This window comes from Schistosoma mansoni, chromosome 7 (assembly GCF_000237925.1).
Source record: "Schistosoma mansoni strain Puerto Rico chromosome 7, complete genome".
Classification (NCBI taxonomy): domain Eukaryota; kingdom Metazoa; phylum Platyhelminthes; class Trematoda; order Strigeidida; family Schistosomatidae; genus Schistosoma; species Schistosoma mansoni.
Genome location: NC_031501.1, coordinates 4,920,373 through 4,937,968, shown reverse-complemented (window position 1 = coordinate 4,937,968; position 17,596 = coordinate 4,920,373). Strand labels below are relative to the sequence as shown.

At 39.3% G+C, this 17,596-nt stretch overlaps 1 protein-coding gene across 1 annotated transcript in view; it reads right to left on the bottom strand.

The window, feature by feature from the left end:
- Positions 1-10,069, bottom strand: part of Smp_153010 (putative sumo ligase) — a gene marked incomplete at both ends in the record, with an annotated part of 32,779 nt that extends 22,710 nt beyond the window's left edge. Inside the window, 4 exons of the mRNA XM_018798671.1 lie at positions 240-621; positions 4,839-5,360; positions 5,440-5,597; positions 10,002-10,069. Of these exons, the coding sequence (XP_018653590.1) occupies positions 240-621; positions 4,839-5,360; positions 5,440-5,597; positions 10,002-10,069 (1,130 nt within the window). The remainder of the gene's footprint in view (positions 1-239; positions 622-4,838; positions 5,361-5,439; positions 5,598-10,001) is intronic.
- Between the last annotated feature and the right edge of the window lie 7,527 nt (positions 10,070-17,596).

Genomic DNA, 17,596 nt, shown 5'->3' with positions numbered 1-17,596 from the left:
TCTAGATTTCCTCTACTTATTTGTAGATTTAAATTAATTTCCAATTTAATCTTACGAAAGTCTTTTTAAAGATCAAATGCACGGCTATCAGCCTTTACGTTGAGATCTTACTATACAGTGTCATGAAAACCTGCATCTAATCCATCATTATTCAAGGATTTATCTGATTAGTCCAACAACTCAATGAGCTTCAACCTTATTTGTTGACACTTTTATTATATCAGTACATATAAACTTACTTAGGACGCAGTAGTTTGACAACTTGACGCTCCAATTCTAACGTAAATACATAGGTCATGTAGTCTGTTGTGAAACCTACAGAAGCTGCGGAAGGTGGAAATTGTGGAGCGAAACCTGGATACTTTGTTACTTTGGCATCAGCCATTTCACGCAGAGAACGGACCATATTATCAGTATCTGGTATATTTGGATTGACATTTCCAGGAGCAGTAAACTGAACACGGCGTAGTAGTACTACAGGTCGTAAAAAAGGAGATTCAGAATAAATGCCTAAAAGACCAGGAGGAGAAATAATCCAGTTCATTTCATGCAATGCATCTGAATCGGCTTTGCATCGAGGCCAAACAGAAATCCGCTCCTTTCTGAACGACCGTGTACACGCTAAATACAAAGGAAAGGAAATGTTATTATATAAATTAGTCATACAGCTTAAATGATAAGCACAAATTAGACAGTTACGTGTAAACAATGTTTTGCGAATTCGATATACATTCCAAACATTAGCAAGTATTATATAACAAATTTAGTTTGATCACTACACACCACTAACTCAGGCTGTAGCACCTCCGGGGGCTACTGCCGATCCCAAGCCCGGATAAAAGAGGAGGGTTGGGCATAGGGGTAGCGATCCGATCCCGTAAAAAACTAACTCGCCAAAAAAACGGCAACCAGAAAAAATTATTCAAACCATTTAACCTCTGCTCTGGGAGTTGAAGGAATAATTATGACGCCCCGTGATGAAAGCCGAGTTCCTTCGGAAGTCATGAGGCCGATGCGCCTTCTAACAACCAGAGCAACAATTTTTATAGGTACATGGAACGTCCGGACAATGTGAGAGACTGGAAGAGTCTTCCAAATTGCTGCAGAAATGAGGAAATCCAACCCGGGGTGCTTGGGATCAGTGAAACACATTGGACGCAGGTTGGACAACAACGACTATCTTCAGAAGAGGGTTCTGTTATATTAAGGCTATGAAGAAGAAAATGCCCCACATATACAAGGAGTTGCATTGATGCTATTCAAACAAGTACAACATGCACTTATAGAATGGGAATCTCAAGGACCAAAGATCATCAAAGCCTCCTTCAAAACAAAGAAAGAGGATATTACAATGAACGTCATCCAATGCTATGCGCCTAACAACGACTACAACGAAGACGTTAACGATCAATTCTACGATAGGCTGCAGTCGATCGTCGAGAAGTGCCCAACAAAGGACCTGACCATTCTGATGGGAGATTTCAATGCCAAGGTTGGAATGGACAACACAGGATACAAAGACGTCATGGGACGACATGGACTGTGAGAAAGGAACGAAAATGGTGAGAGATTTGCAAACTTATGTGCCTTCAATAAACTGGTCATAGGTGGCACTATATTCCCACATAAACGCATTCACAAAACCACATGGACTTCACCGGATCACACTACGCAGAACCAAATCTACTATATCTGCATCAACAAAAAGTTCAGGAGGACGATGGAGGATGTGAGAACCAGGAGAGGAGCTGATATAGCATCAGATCATCATTTGCTGATCGCCAAGATGAAATTAAAACTTTAGAAGCACTGGATAACGGGGTGGACAACATCACAAAAGTTTAATACGGCTTTTCTTCGGGATACTGACAAACAACAAATTCAAGATAGCCCTCAGCAATAGGTTCCAGGCCTTTCATGATCTACTCAATGGAGAGGGAACTACAATGGAGAGCAACTGGAAAGGAGTAAAAGAGGCAATCACCTCAACATGTCATGAGATTCTGGGCCACAAGAAGCACCATCACAAGGAATGGATCACTGTTGGTACACTGGATAAGATTGAAGGAAGGAGGAACAAAAAGGCAGCAATCAATACCAGCCGAACAAGAGCAGGAAAAGCCAAGGCACAAGCTGAATACACAGATGCAATGAACAAGTGAAGAGGAGCATCAGAGCCGAAAAACGTAAATATGTGGAAGATTTAGCAATGACGGTGGAAAAGGCTGCAAGAGAAGGAACCGTGAGACAAATGTATGATACAACAAAGAAACTTGCTAGAAATTACCGTAGACCAGAACGACCAGTGAAAAACAAGGAAGGCAAGGTAATCGCCAACATTGAAGAACATCGAAAAAGGTGGGTAGAACACTTCAATGAACTCTTGAATCGAGCAGCTCCACTGAACCCACATAACATTGAAGCAGCACACACGGACCTCCCAATCGGTGTTGGCCGACCACCAATTGAAGAGATCAGCATGGCCATCAGACAAATCAAGAGCGGCAAAGCAGCAGGACCAGACAACATTCCAGCAGAAGCACTGAAAGCAGATGTAGCAGCAACTGCAAAGATACTCAACATTCTCTTCAGCGAGATTTGGGGTGAAGAACAAGTACCAACAGACTGGAAAGGACTTCTGATCAGGATACCAAAAAAGGCAATCTCAGCAAGTGTGATAACTACAGGGGCATCACTATTCTCTCAATATCACGAAAAGTCTTCAACAGGGTATTGTTAAACGGAATAAGGACTCCGTAGACGCCCAACTTCGAGATCAACAGGCTGGATTCCGTAAGGATCGATCGTGTACAGACCAAATCGCAACTCTACGGATCATTGTGGAACAATCAATTGAATGGAATTCATCACTTTACATCAACTTCATTGACTACGAGGCATTTGATAGCGTAGATAGCACAACACTATGGAGGCTTCTTCGACACTACGTGATGCCTGAGAAGATAGTCAATATCATACAGAATTGCTAAGATGGAATAAACTGCAGAATCAAGCATGAAGGACAGCTCACTGACTCATTCGAGGTAAAGATTGGTGTCAGGCAAGGTTACTTACTCCCACTCTTTCTCTTTCTCCCGGTGATCGACCGGATTATGAAGACGTCAACGACTGGAGGGACGCACGAGATATAATGGACAGCTAGGATGCAGCTGGACGATTTAGACTTCACAGATGATCTGGCTCTTCTATCACACATGCAACAACAAATGCAGAAGACGGTCAGTTTAGCAGCAGCCTCAGCAGCAGTAGGTCTCAATATACACAAAGGGAAAAGTAAGACTCTCCGATACAATACAGCATGCACCAATCGAATTACACATGATGGAGAAGCTTTTGAGGATGTAGAAACCTTTACATATCTGGGCAGCATCATCGATGAACACAGTAGATCTGATGCAGATGTGAAGACGCGGATCGGCAAAGCAAGAGCAGCATATTACAACTGAAGAACATCTGGAACTCAAAACAATTGTCAACCAACACCAAAATCAGAATTTTTAATACAAATGTCAGGACAGTTCTGCTGTATGAAGCGGAAACCTGGAGAACTACGAAAGCCATCATCCAGAAGTTACAGGTGTTTATTAACAGTTGTCTACGCAAGATACTTCGGATCCGTTGGACAGACACTATCAGCAATAAGCTACTGTGAGAGACAACAAACCAGATTTTAGCGAAGAAAATGAGGAAGAAGCGCTGGAAGTGGATAGGACACACATTGGGGAAATCACCCAACTGCGTCACAAGACAAGCCCTCACATGAAATCCTGAAGGCCAAAGGAGAAGAGGAAGACCAAAGAACATATTACGCCAAGAAATGGAGACAGACATGAGAATGAGCAAAAACTGGATAGAACTAGAAAGGAAGGCTCAGGACAGAATGGGTTGGAGAATGTTGGTCGGCGGACTATGCTCCATTGGGAATAACAGGCGTAAGTAAGTAATTAAGTACTACACACTACTGCTTTTTCTAGTTTCTGTGAAATACAAACAAGATGAAACCAGAACTTGGCAAAAACCCAAAGTAAAATAATACCACGGACGCCAATGGTAATGATTCTAACTAACAACAAACGCATTAAGGAAAACGATAAATTCACATCAAAGAGAGCTGTTTTAATCAAATAAAAAAGAAACTAAGTCACACTACTTTATTCAGCAATTGTATCGATATGAAGCCTAAGAAATACGCTTAAGTCGAGTTCGAATTTGTTGGCGAGTGACTGATCTATAAATTCCTTATCTCCCAATCGCCTAGGAAATCTAATTATGTTTATTTTGTAATTAATGTATTATACATAAACATAATATTATGCCAAAAGAAAACTTATTCTGCTAGATAGTTGACTTGTTTTTTAGTGTGACTTACGGCAATAGTTTGAACTTGTAAACAGTTATTACTCGGTTAAACCGCATCATCGAGTCTCCTCTGTCGATCAGAATTAGATTCCTTTACTTTAACAAGCCAAAGGCCATTTGCTATTATAAAATACTCGAAATCCTTCCATGACATATACCTTCAACGGCGGAGTTTTAAACATGAAACAGTGATATTACCATATGCATGCAAAAGAAATAAATTTTATCCGTACTGAATTTTAATACACGTGCAAGGTATAAAATAAATTTGTGATCTACGATCGCAGGGAACCAGTGATTTCACTAAATGTTAGTAAGCGAATAGCTGAACTGCTTTCGAACTTGCAGTAAGCGCAGTAGAATTATCAAATATTTTGTCTACAAGAGAGGGCTAAAATGAAGTTCTATGATAAGTTAGAGTAAAAAGCATTCTAGAAAAGAAGTCGAACATTACAAACCTTCCGCCCATCGAAGAAAAGCCGTAGCGCCCAATTTTTGCGTTCGATTGATTGAGTCAGAAACTGGAACAAGATTACTTGACACAAATAATGATTCCACGGATGGATTGGCTGTACGACTGGTAGTCAGTGAATTACAAGTTGTAGTGGCCGTGGTTGTACATGTCGATGTGGAAATAACACTGTTACGTGTGGTATAGTTTGTTGACCTCAATGCAACTGAGTTTACTGTGCCATGAGTGGATCCAGACGAAATAATTCCAGGCGCAGTGATGCGTATATTCGGCTGATAAGATAGTTGCGTAGGTCGAAAACCAGTGAACAGATTTCCATTTGGTCCTGCCACTGTATTAACATAACCTGAGACATTTGGGGGAGAAATGGTAACTTGAGATGGATTTGTTCCGCGTAAAAGTGTTTGAAAAATACTGTTAAATGCTGGGTAATTTGCGAAAGTGTTGGCATTTGACTGAGCAATGTTACTTGTAGTGACTAAAGAAAAATTTGACGTTGAATTACTGACTAGAAAAGCAATTTTAATAAAATAGATTTATTTTACCGGTAGGTTTCTGTAGGACATTACTGCCTCTGGATTGTGTACTTGATGGATAGGCATTAAATACATTTCTAGGAACGGAAACTAAGGGTGATGCTTGTGATATGACCGGTATCGGGAGGGAGTAGTCAGAACGGCATAACTCAAAAGGTAAGCCAGATCTGATATTACCATTTGGTAGATTAGGAGTGCTCATTTTCAAACTATAAAAAGGTAAGATTTGAAATAAATAAACAGAAATTAAAAGAATGGTGAGACAATAACTATGAGACAATAACTATGCAGAAAGATCTACCCAAAAGATTGCGACATTGAATTGATAATATATATATATATATATATATATATATATATATAATTAAAATTCCCCGATACATTGGGTGACTACTGTCAGTGATTCAGTCTGTTCTTTATTTTTGATCGTCCCCGTCCATAAGTGAGGAAAATACTCTTCTTGTGATAGCCAAAGAGGTATCAGTTTGTTTAGAACTTCATTCTTTACAATCATTTGACACCTAAGTGGATTTCGGGAATAGAAAGCTGAAGAAAACCAATCAGGTCTCAGGTCTACTCGTGTATGTGTTGACCAAATATCTACCTTTAAGCAGTTTTTGTAACAGTAATGGCATTTGTCACAAGGATGTACAATGTAGGAATGCAGGAATTCTCAAATCTTTAATCCAGTATTATGTCAGCCAACGATGAACTCTCGTCTAAATTGGCAAACTCGGATAGTTTTAGAAAGGACTAATTACCTTTATTTAATTCTCACTTAGTTTCGTTAGATGTATGCTTCTAGAAATAACACTTTTGGTAACCTCTTAGACACTCACCAACTTAGAAACTCACTCTCCAACTAACCGTTTTTAGAAAAGATAAATATTTAGTGAAGAGACGTACAAAATGCAGTCTTTTATGTGAGAAATATTGTTTTGGGACTTGTCTGCGTCAATGCCCAGTTTGATCATGTGTTAAAAGTAGTTGTACTGACAAATACACTTATATTAGATGTATCATCAGTCCCAGTGGGTTGTTAGTCGATGAAATCATAGCACTGATCCAAAAATGTTTTTCCCTCGCTGGCTTATGCCGTCTGAGGTGAAGCAGGACATTCGTCATCAAGGGTAAGTATATTATATAGTTCACTGTTTAACTTTGTGGTAGTAACCCTTTAAAGGTATAGGATATAGGTTGGTTATTATTTGACCATAGATATTTTTGTAGCATTGGTGCTGGATGGTGGAACAATAGAGTGAGTAATATTAAAATTGGGTGCAAGGCGCTAGGTGATGATAACAAGGTGGTCGATAAAGTCACTAATCTACATTTACTGGAATAACTGGGATACATGTTACGTATCCTCACCGGCCACTTAGCTCGACACTTAATGCTGTCTGGAGCAGAAGTAGGTTGAAAAGAAACGAAGGGTGGACAAATCGAAATGTGCCGTTAACCAGTGATTATTGGACTGAGAAGTGTTGGTAGATGCAGGCTCTGCGTGTGATTTACTCGATAATTGTGACTATTGGTTGGAGACCTTGTGTGGTATGGCTGAAGATTATTCATAGTGATGCAGATTGATTGTTTTACTTCCCTATAGGTCTTCGATTTCACTATTGGTTCATGTTTTTTGCTTCCTGATCATATCCTCTCTTTTCCAAGCATATTACATGTATTTATTCCTAACTACCACAGATACTACCATTACTTCGACTCCAATGTTATGCATTACGATAATGTGAAGTAGCAGCTTTGAGCCACACACATTTTGTCTGATCTTGCTAATGAGAGCTACGGATACTATCTGGCTATTTTATCTAGGAAGGAGATAGCAGGGTCCCAGCCAGAAAATCGAGATGTTGAGCTATTTTTACATAATTTTAGGGTCTAATCCCAACCCCCAACCCCCGAGTTGTTTAACGTTAGACGAAGACGCACAACTTGGGGAGCCAATTCTGTTTCGATACTTATTTTATTTGTGAAAAGGCAGCTCAGTTAGAAATATAAGCCCCCAGACGCCCTAGTACGGCTGAAAGTGCGGAGGGCCCGCCCCCTCTCGAAATGCCCTCACATAACAGAGTGTATACAGCCTCTGCCAAGGAAGTCCTACTCACTGCCTTCTCATGGTGGAGGTGTTATGTACGAAATCAAGAGGACGAAAAGCGAATGTCCGGCGCTTTCATCGGGCCGGTGGACACGGTGAGTTCACCTAGGGGAGTTGGAAAATCCTGATTCCAATCCAATGGTGTACATGGGCTCCAGTACCCTGAGGGAACAAATGGAGTATGAACTTATTGTTGGTCACCGGCTACCATGGGACTGCATCTCCTCACGATGCTGCACTACCTTGTGGGTCAGAAATTTTAGGTCAAAGGCTCGGGGTGTGGCCCCCTCAGAAAACCACCTGCTTCTGATTAGGCGTCCGGCAGTATCATAGCCCTCACACATTTAAAATGAAATGACAATGTGCGGCGCACATATATCTGATACTCCCTTGCACCAATATTTATGTGTTCAAATAAGTGAAAAATAGAGAGATAAATTATTTGTGAAACGCTGCTAAATGGTGGCCATGATTACAAGTTTTCAAAACGACGGAATATACCTAAGGTAAGCTGGAAATATAAACACAAAATAGTAGTCACATCCACAAAATATGTGATTTAGACAAATGAGTTATATGATAGAGGATCACTAAAAGACTCAATATGTTTATAAACAAGTGGTAATACAATGAATTAGAAAAGGTCGTGACAGAAAATGATTTAAGTAAAAAGAATATTATTAACGCATACAAATATCTGACCAAATAGGATGTAGAGATAAGAGGAAATTGATGAGGTCTACATAATGTTTAGGAATGTACATATACCTTCCACTATGAGTGACGTTTTGGTTAGGTAAGACGGGTTGAAAGCTGAGCACTGGAGGTACTGGTTGTAAGGGTCGCTGGGAGTGCAGAACTAGGTAGAAGTTGAATCATAATGCAGAGAGCCTATTAGTACACTTTCCATCGCTTCTGAAAAACCGTGTAATGCTCTTTGGCTTATACGAGAGCAACTTCAAGTTTATCGACTAAAAATTTCAATCTTCCCCTTTCTGCTGAGCTATTTATCGACCCACTTTAGGACTTTAAAGTCTTTCAAACGAGCAGTGCAATGAACGTTTTACAGTGTCACCCTGAACAAAAAACGGCAAATGCTACAGTTTACTGATCTGTTTTTTGGTATAAGCTTCATGTGTTACTACAGGTTTTTAATTTTTCTTCAGAAAGACGTGATACCAGCACATCTAACTCGTATAGGGGTAACAAGTTAAACTGTAACCATAGACAAGTTGCGCAAGTGTACGATTTAAACCCTTAACGATTGAGCGAGTCCTGAGTAAAACCAGAAGTATGTATTCATTTCACCAGGATACCTTAGACTGAGCTACCAGCGCTTTTTAGTTGTCACTGGAACCTTTCCACAAGTCCGTTAACCGTCGGATGGCATACTGTAATAATGGTGTAATGCGGACCCATAACTTGAGTGAGTTCATTTAACAAACTATATTGGGATTGGGAACCACTGTCTCAAGTGACTGCTAACGGTACGCTAAGGTTTGAAACCCATCTGTTGAAGAAAACAATCTCGGGAGAGATATCGTCCATAAAAAGAGCAGTTGATCATCCAGTAAAACAAACCACTGAAGTAATGATGTACTTGAAACTGTTAGATGAATTAAATGGACTCACTAAGGTGGTGTGCACGGCATATCAACTTCCGCTAGTCCGGTGATTGTATGTAAATCTTACTACGCTGGAAAAGCAAGGAATCCTGAAAACACTGCCATATATCAGTATTCATCTTACGCAAAACAAATTCTTGAGATCAACTCAGTGTTAGCGCGAATCCCAGGATGAGATATGTGATGCTCAAAAACTTTCTTCCGAAAGGCTGTCAATACAAAAAGTCAGTTTGTTCAAGTAGATGTGTCGCATTCAGCTGTAGGACCTGAAAATGATAGTGAAGTACTCTTCAAAACTAAACTAATTTTTCCTCACACCTCTGGGTTGTAGCTTGTTTATAGTGATAGTTTAACACTTACAGGACAACGTGTAGCCTCTACGAGGAACTAGACGTGCTAATATAACATCTTCTTGTCTAATCGCCAGATGTGAACAATTCGACACCTAAAGACACGGTTCCTAGCTAAGATTACACTTCTACATAAGAACAGTAACTACAAGCTACACAATCACATTTCTGAGGTCTGAGGTGTTACGTTATATGCTTATTAGTAGAAACATATTGGACCAACTTCTGTGCTCTTCAGAAACAAATTGAGAGATTTAAGGCTTACGGAAACTATTGAATTCGCAGGGAAATTGTGCGAATAACTTGATAACTTCCAGCTCCTCCAATATTGTCTTGAATCACATGGTATGACTTATTTAAACCAAAATTAACAGACAAATAGTAATGAGTGAAAGCTAAACTGTTTAACTACAGATAGTATACCCATGTAGTGCTTAACATTAGTACATGAATGATTGACCGATATCCACTAAAACGATATTATAACAATCCGCAAATTTAGCAACGAAAAAGCTAAACACGAAATACCATAAAGGAACTTTGTAAGGACTCACGGAACCAGCTAATCGAATCCCTTCCCGCCAGGAGGGTGGCATTGAAATATGCTTCAGACTTAGGTACAATATCCAATAACATTCAGATGAGCTTGCACAAATCGACCGATTTCTTTGCGTTCACTTTCTGAAGTCACCACACAGTTCTCGTTGTTAAATATAGTTCAATGTGGGTATTTTAGCAATTTTGCCACACTTACTCTAGAGAAGCTGATGTGTGGTTGGACGCTAAAATACTGTATGAATGAATACGTCTGTTTTAGGGAAATAGGAGTGCTATAAGCGAAAGTTATCTTATCGTGTCGCGCAGTCAGCTCATCTGGATCCTAGGAACTTTGATAGACTGTTGAATAATTCGAACTGGTATTTAGTTTTGGATGTGCAACAAAACCAGTAGGATTTATGCCCTCTCTAAATAATAATCATGTCAGATGTGCTGAACAAAGTTATCTAGTTCCGAAAAGAGTCTTAAGGGCTGTCAATTGTTGATTCGACAGATGATAGCTTTGTGAAAGATACGACCAAGAGTTATGCATTTATGAAGTAGCCTATGTCTTAGATTTCACCCGTCTACTAAAACGGGCAGTCATCGACGTCCACATGGGATACAGATTGACTAAAATCATGACTATATTGCTCCCATGTTTCTCTGTAAAAAACTTCTCCAAGTAAATAGTTCAGAGGCAATCGATTTCTTTATTGAAACTACTACTTCTGACAAGTACCCTAGCTTAAGTCAATTAGCCAAGCGTCATAGACATATCTCTAGGCATTCGATGTGGGACTCTTTTCCCATTATCTAGGCAGATGGCTCAGAAGTCGAGCATTCACCTGATTCTGTCTGCAATTACATATCTTCTCTCCTCCGATCACTGCCGTCACCTCCCTTGTTTGCCTTCCGTAAGCATCCTATGAGTTTGCCATCTCAAGTCTTCTGCACTCATTCAGATTGCTTTAACATTAAATAGTCAGACTATTTTATCCGCAGTTAAATTTGTTTCCATTATCCCGGAACTGCAGTCCCGAAATACATTGCTTAACAACCATCGTAGCACCGGTCAAAACAGCTATACTACTGTCACCATTTCGGCTACTGTATTATCACACTTACGGAGTGCGTTTTTATGTAAACATAGTCTACCGTGAAGGCCCTTCGCCTGGCAGTCTTAGAGAAGAGACATATTAAAGTTCTGTTCTTAATGAGGTTTAAATTGCGCCTAATCTTACCTCTGAGACTGTGCTACAGTGGAATTGTCCAAAAATAATTTGTGCTACATTTGATGAGTAAGGCTATAAATTTTGCGTACAGTAGATCTTAGGTAAGTCTTGTGAATCTTAGTGGCATTTAAGGAGTTCTGAGTATATATTTTGTCCAACATATCTTAAGCGAACTGTTTCAATGATGATGTGATTCAAAAGTTCGCGAACCAAGTATAACTGACTTAGCCGTAGTATGGATGGCTGGACAGAGTGTATTGAGACCAGAAGAAATAACTGTGTTCCGAGCAGTTGCAGAATCTAATGATCACAAGTACCTAAATGTGCTGATTTCCAATTATTTTCTCAATTGGGACCACTAACTTTGGTTAATCACCAGGTAGAAACCTAGTTTCCAAACCCTATGCGACAAGTTTAAACTATAGTTGAAGATGTTGTGTGGCTACAGAAAATAAAATACCAACACTCGTACAGGTTTATTGAATGTAATAAAAATACGATACTTTATGCATGTATTAACTTACAGTTATTGTCAAGTATTATCTTTGCAGTTAGGTAAACGTGACGCACGTGAAATCGAAGACTTTGGTTGTTAGAGAGCGCAACAATACAACCATATAAACTTGATGCTATCTAGTAATCGACTGAACTTTGCAAAAATGTCTCATTACGCCTGTAGTAAATTTACGAACATTGGTCATGAATATCATCTGGGGCTGATTTGTCTTGTTGTACGGTGTATCATGAAGATTTTCTAAGAAAAATACGGAGTTATATTTGAATTCTAGGAATCCCATAATATACTCACTTATGAGTCAAACGAGTATCCATACAATTAACAGCTTACGTTTTTTTGAGGAAGAGCCATCTTTCTTAAAAGCCACAACTTATGAGAGTTGATAGCAGTTATTTGTATCAGGGGCAAGAATTACGGTATATTATCGTCTACTTAACAGGACCTCGAGAGCAATCTGTTGATATTAAGAAATGAAATGCATGTTTTATATGCATACGCTTGAGATGTATGTGTTCCATCAATTTCGGACTAGTAAAAGGGCTTCTGTCTAGCTTGATACTGCACATGTAACGCAAAGATGAGAATATTTTATTTTGGCTAAATGGCTTCTAAATATCAACCCCTGTGTGGGTATGGTGTCATTCGTAATTGTTTTAAATTGTAAATGCTGTCAGTCCCGGGATTATTAATATGGGGCACTCTGTACTTCCGATATAATTTGTTCACATTGCACACACAGTTTGTGTTGTTATATAATTTAAAACGAGTCTTTCAAAAATGCTTCGTGCGCCATGCGGAAGAACGTAGTTTGTTTTCATCAAATAAATTTTCGTTCATTAGCTGCGTGTTCATACCAAATACTGGAATTTTGGTCATTGTAATGTTAAATAAATATCACCAGTAAACATACCTTAATTATTCCATCACAAATGACTAAACTCCACAAGTCTTAAGCACTGTCCATCCTGCTTCTCGCTCTGCTCTTTTCCCCTTTCATTTTCAGCACCCTCGAGGTATACCTTCGAAAATATATGACTTCGTTATACGCCGTTATCAATACCTTCAGAGTTTATCTGGGATCACTATCAAGAAACACAAATATAATTCGTTAAATTTGACGTCTTTGACATTGATTCTCAACCACCAATCGCTTGTCGCAACACCCCCCCCCACAAAACGCATCACCTCTCATATTGAACATTGGAGCCTTACCAAAATTATTATTCGAATATATGAAACGTTGTCCACTGTTTATCTAACAGATATGCCCAATAATATATCAGTCTTATTGAGTAACTAATTAGAGTAAGCCCTGTAGCATTTATAACAATCTGATCTTGCATGTAAACTGCCACGCCTTGTGTAACATATTGTTTTACGAGAGTATATATTGTTATTATTCTAGTAAATGCTTTTCATGGATTGTACTGGAGTCATGAAATTTGCAGTTATGGTGAATCACGAGGCAACCAGCATTTTTTCAGGCATTTTCATATCTTTAAGGAATATGCCAGATGTAGGCATCATTACCAAGTTTTGGTTTGATAATTTCGAATAAATAGGGCATTGGGTAGATTGTTATAAATAAATAATATGTTTGTAATTTCCAAATGAGTAAAAAACTTAGATTTTCTGACGTTTCGTGACTCAGTGTAGGCCACTTCTTTGTAATTGGAAAAGCCTTTTTGTATTATTTTTCATTTTTGAAATCGATTTGATGATTGTTGAAAATGGCGTGAACTGCTATTGCCGATTTAATTTGAAGTATATCCAGTTCTACAGGATTATTAGGAGGTTTCCTTGTGTACCTAATATGTTCTTTGGCGCGAGTCAAGATCTCGCGAGATGACTCTTCAGTATAGAAGGCATCACAATCGACACAGCCTAATTTGTAAACGCGGATCCGTGTAGAAATGAACGGAATTTTTTTAATAGAACTAAAGTATTTCGAAGTGTGTTCGTTGTTTTGTAATATACTTTAATTCTGTGTTGTTTTTTAGATCCTCTGGAGTTCTTCTGTTGTGCCATGACGGTATGGTAAAAGTGTAGTACCAATCCATCGTATTTCATTCGAATTGTTATTAATACGTAATGAAACGTCTTGTTGTAATATACTTCTAATAATCTTCATGGAAAAATTATAAAATTGTAAGACGCTGGTTATATTCTTTTGTTCCTTTTGTTTGTTCTCTTCCGAAGTGATGATCTTGTTGGCTCTTCTAAAAAGATTTAAGGCTAACGAGATCTTAGCACTGAAAGGATTTTCTGAATGGAAGTCAATATAACGATTAGAGTGTGTGGGCTTTCGGTAGATCAATAGATTCAGAACTCCATTTACATCTCTTTTCACTAAGCAATCTAAGAAAGGTAGCACACACTTTTATAACCACGAGCGGAAATTCCCAACCAAAGCAACCACTGACTCACTAAAGGCCTAATTGGGATCATCGACATGAACAAACTTAGCATCTCAACCAGACATAGAAAGGAACCAGGCCACAAATTTCAGTTGGTACTGTAAACCTCTTACACCAGTCTGACAGGTAACCTACAATAACGGTCGAAATTCAGTTTTCCGAAAATGAGAAAAAATAACCTCAACATCTAAAGAGTGATACAAATAGCCTAACTGATAGAAATCACATCAAAATTATACTCTGCGGAACTAGTGAACATTTTGTACGCAAAATCACCCGGAGCGGTTACTAAATTCTTTGCTCCTGTTACCCTTCGTGGAGGAGAATAGGCCGCCCACCAACACTCTCCATATAACCCTGTCTTGGGCAGTCCTTTCCACCTCTCTGCAGTTGCCATTCATCATTTTCCTGTGTGCTTCCAATTCCCGACACAGTGTTTTCTTTTCAGCCTTGCTCTTTCCCGTTCCCCTTCAGGATTCCAAGTTGGAGCTCGCCTCTTGATAAATTTTGATGATTTCTCAGATGTATGTCCTATCCACTCCCAGTGTCTTTTCCCAATTGAGATGAGAGTTAGTTTGTTCCCTCCTACAGTAGGCTACTGCTGATTGTATCCGATCAGCGGACATTGTGTATCTTGTGTAAACAACTGTTTATCAATACGTGTACCATTTTGGTGATGGCTGTGGTAGTTCTTCAAGTTTTCAACTCCACGTCCGTATTGAAGATTGAAGACTTTAATATTGGCTAACAGTTGTTTTGAGTTCCATATGCTCTTCAGTTGTAGGAATGTTGTCCTTGCTGTGTCAATCCTCGCCCTTACGTTAGCATCAGATCTTCCTTGCTCATCGATGATACTAACCAGGTACGTGAAACATTCCACGTCTTCTAAAGCTTCTCCATCAGGTGTGATTGAGTTGATAATCTCCATGTTGTGTTTTAAGATCTCGGTTTTTCCCCTATGCAGATGCTGCTGCTAAACTGATTGTCTTGACCTTCATTTTTTGGTGTGTGCGTCATCTGCGAAGTCCAAATCGTCCAAATGATTCGGAGCTGTCTATTATGTTCCGTGCTCCCCCTTCGACGTGAAAGTTTGATAATCCAGTCAACCACCCTAAGAAAATGACAGCCTTGTCTCGCTGTGTTCCTCACATGGAATGCATTTGTCAGCTGTCCTCTATGCACCTCTTCGCATTGAAGTTCGTCGTATGAATTTAGTGTGATGGCGATTTTCCCGGGTACACCATGGTGCCAAAGAAGTTTCCATAATGTTCTCCCAACTACACTGTACAATGCCTTCTCATAATCAAGGAACTTGATTGTTCAATGATGACCCGTAGTGTCGCGATTTGGTCTGTGCACAACCGATCCTTACGGAATCCATCATGTTGATCCCGAGGTTGGGCGCCTACTAAATCTTTCATTCGGTTCAGCAATATTCTGTTGAAAACGATTCCTGATACTGATAACAGTGTGATGCCTCTGTAATTCTCACATTTGCTCAGATCGCTTTTCTTTTGTATCTTTATGAAGTATCCTTTATTCCAGTCCGTCAGTGGCACTTGTTCTTCCTTCCATATCATCTTGAATAGAAGATGAAGCATGTTTTCAGTCACTTCAATGTCTGGCTTAAAAGCTTCAGATGGTGTGTTATCAGGTCATTATGCTTTCTCTCTCTTGACCTGTTGATGAGAGTTTTCTTGAAGTTTTCGAGTTTGTTAGTATCTTGAAGGGAGGCTGCATTGAAGCTTAGTAATGCTGTTCCCCCAGTTATCCAGTGTTTCTTTAGCTTCAGTTTCATCTTGACCACAACCAGGCGGTGGTGATCTGAAGCTGTGTCAGCTGTTCTCCTGATTCTCACATCTTCCATTGTCCTTCGGAATTCTTAGTTGATGCGAATATGACCTGTCTGGTTCGCTGTGGTGTGGTTCGGCGACATCAATTTCGCTTTGTGTATGCATTTGCCACCTATAACCAATTTGTTGAATACACGTATATTTGCAAATCTCTCCCCATTTTCATTTCTCTCTCACAGCCCATATCACCTCATTATATCTCCATATCCGACGTTTTCCATTCTGACTTTGGCGTTTAGATCTCCCATCAGGATGGTCAGGTCCTTTCTTGGGCACTTAGCTAATATTGATTGCAGTCTTTCATAGAACTGATCTTTAGTGTCGTCGTTGCTATCATTGGTTGGTGAACAACACTGGATAACAATCATCATGATTCCGTCCTTCTTTGCTTTAAATGAGGCTTTAATAGTTCAGGATCTGTGAAATTTCCATCCTATAAGTGCACTACGTGCTATCCTGGACAACATTAGAGCAAATCCTCAAGTATGCGGTGCATTTTCCTCTTCGTGATCGGATTACAGCAGCACTTCTCCTGTATCTACAGTTTCCTATCCAGTCGATACTGTCATGAAGTAAGGTCCATAATTACTGCCGTGTCCATCTGGTAAGCTACAAGACAAGCATAGATATATCACCTGCTAACGTCACCATATGATATGGCTAACTGGAACAGTGACTGTTTAACTTACTTGTCCCTAAATTAAAGTTAACCTTGGCGTCATTTCAGTGATTCCAAAGTATTCCTTTAATATGACATCTATGTACCAAATAGTAACTCGTTTAATTGAGTTTTTTTAAAGACAACACTTGGTACCTATTATTGATGATCTAGTGAATCTCTGACCAGCACAGTCGGCTAAGTTTGGATTACCAAGATTAAGTTGAGAAGCGAAAATCCATAAGCTCTATACTCCAAGATATTTCATCCCAACAATCAATATTTCATATGACAATCAGACAATGTTTATATTTTGGGTAATAAAAGGTAATAGGAAACATACTGTAAGGTATTTCTGCTTATACAGTTTGCCTCTGCTTTGGATCTCTGTGATGTTGCATGCCTTGACTTTGTGTGGCTAAAAATACGTGTATTTACGTTGGACAATGACTGTTCAGAAATTGATTTACATGTTGAGTTTTATTAGACAAACTTTTTCATGTCTCTTTACATAAAATACGCACAAATGTTTTTACTCAGAAAACTGATGAGATTTGTGTATTTACCGAAAGAAAGCCTCGAGCTCTGACTGTCCTATTCTATGGTCTAAACAAAGGCCTATTCAGTATTAGCCTGGTTTATTTTATCGATAAGACAGGGTATACTCACCGAAACGAAAGCATCTTTACGTTTGGTCCCGATCTAAAGTGAATCAAAGGCGACGAATTATTGAGCACTATCATTCAGCTAAAGTGACTGGAACTAAACCTAACTCCGGTCCGCAATTTCAGCAGTCTACTTGACGATCAATCAAACTGAAGCGGAAATTATTATTTCCGCCATCTTTGTCAGCAATGGTTGTCGGCTTGCCTCTCTGAGTTTTCTGCTTGCTTTTTAATGTCACTG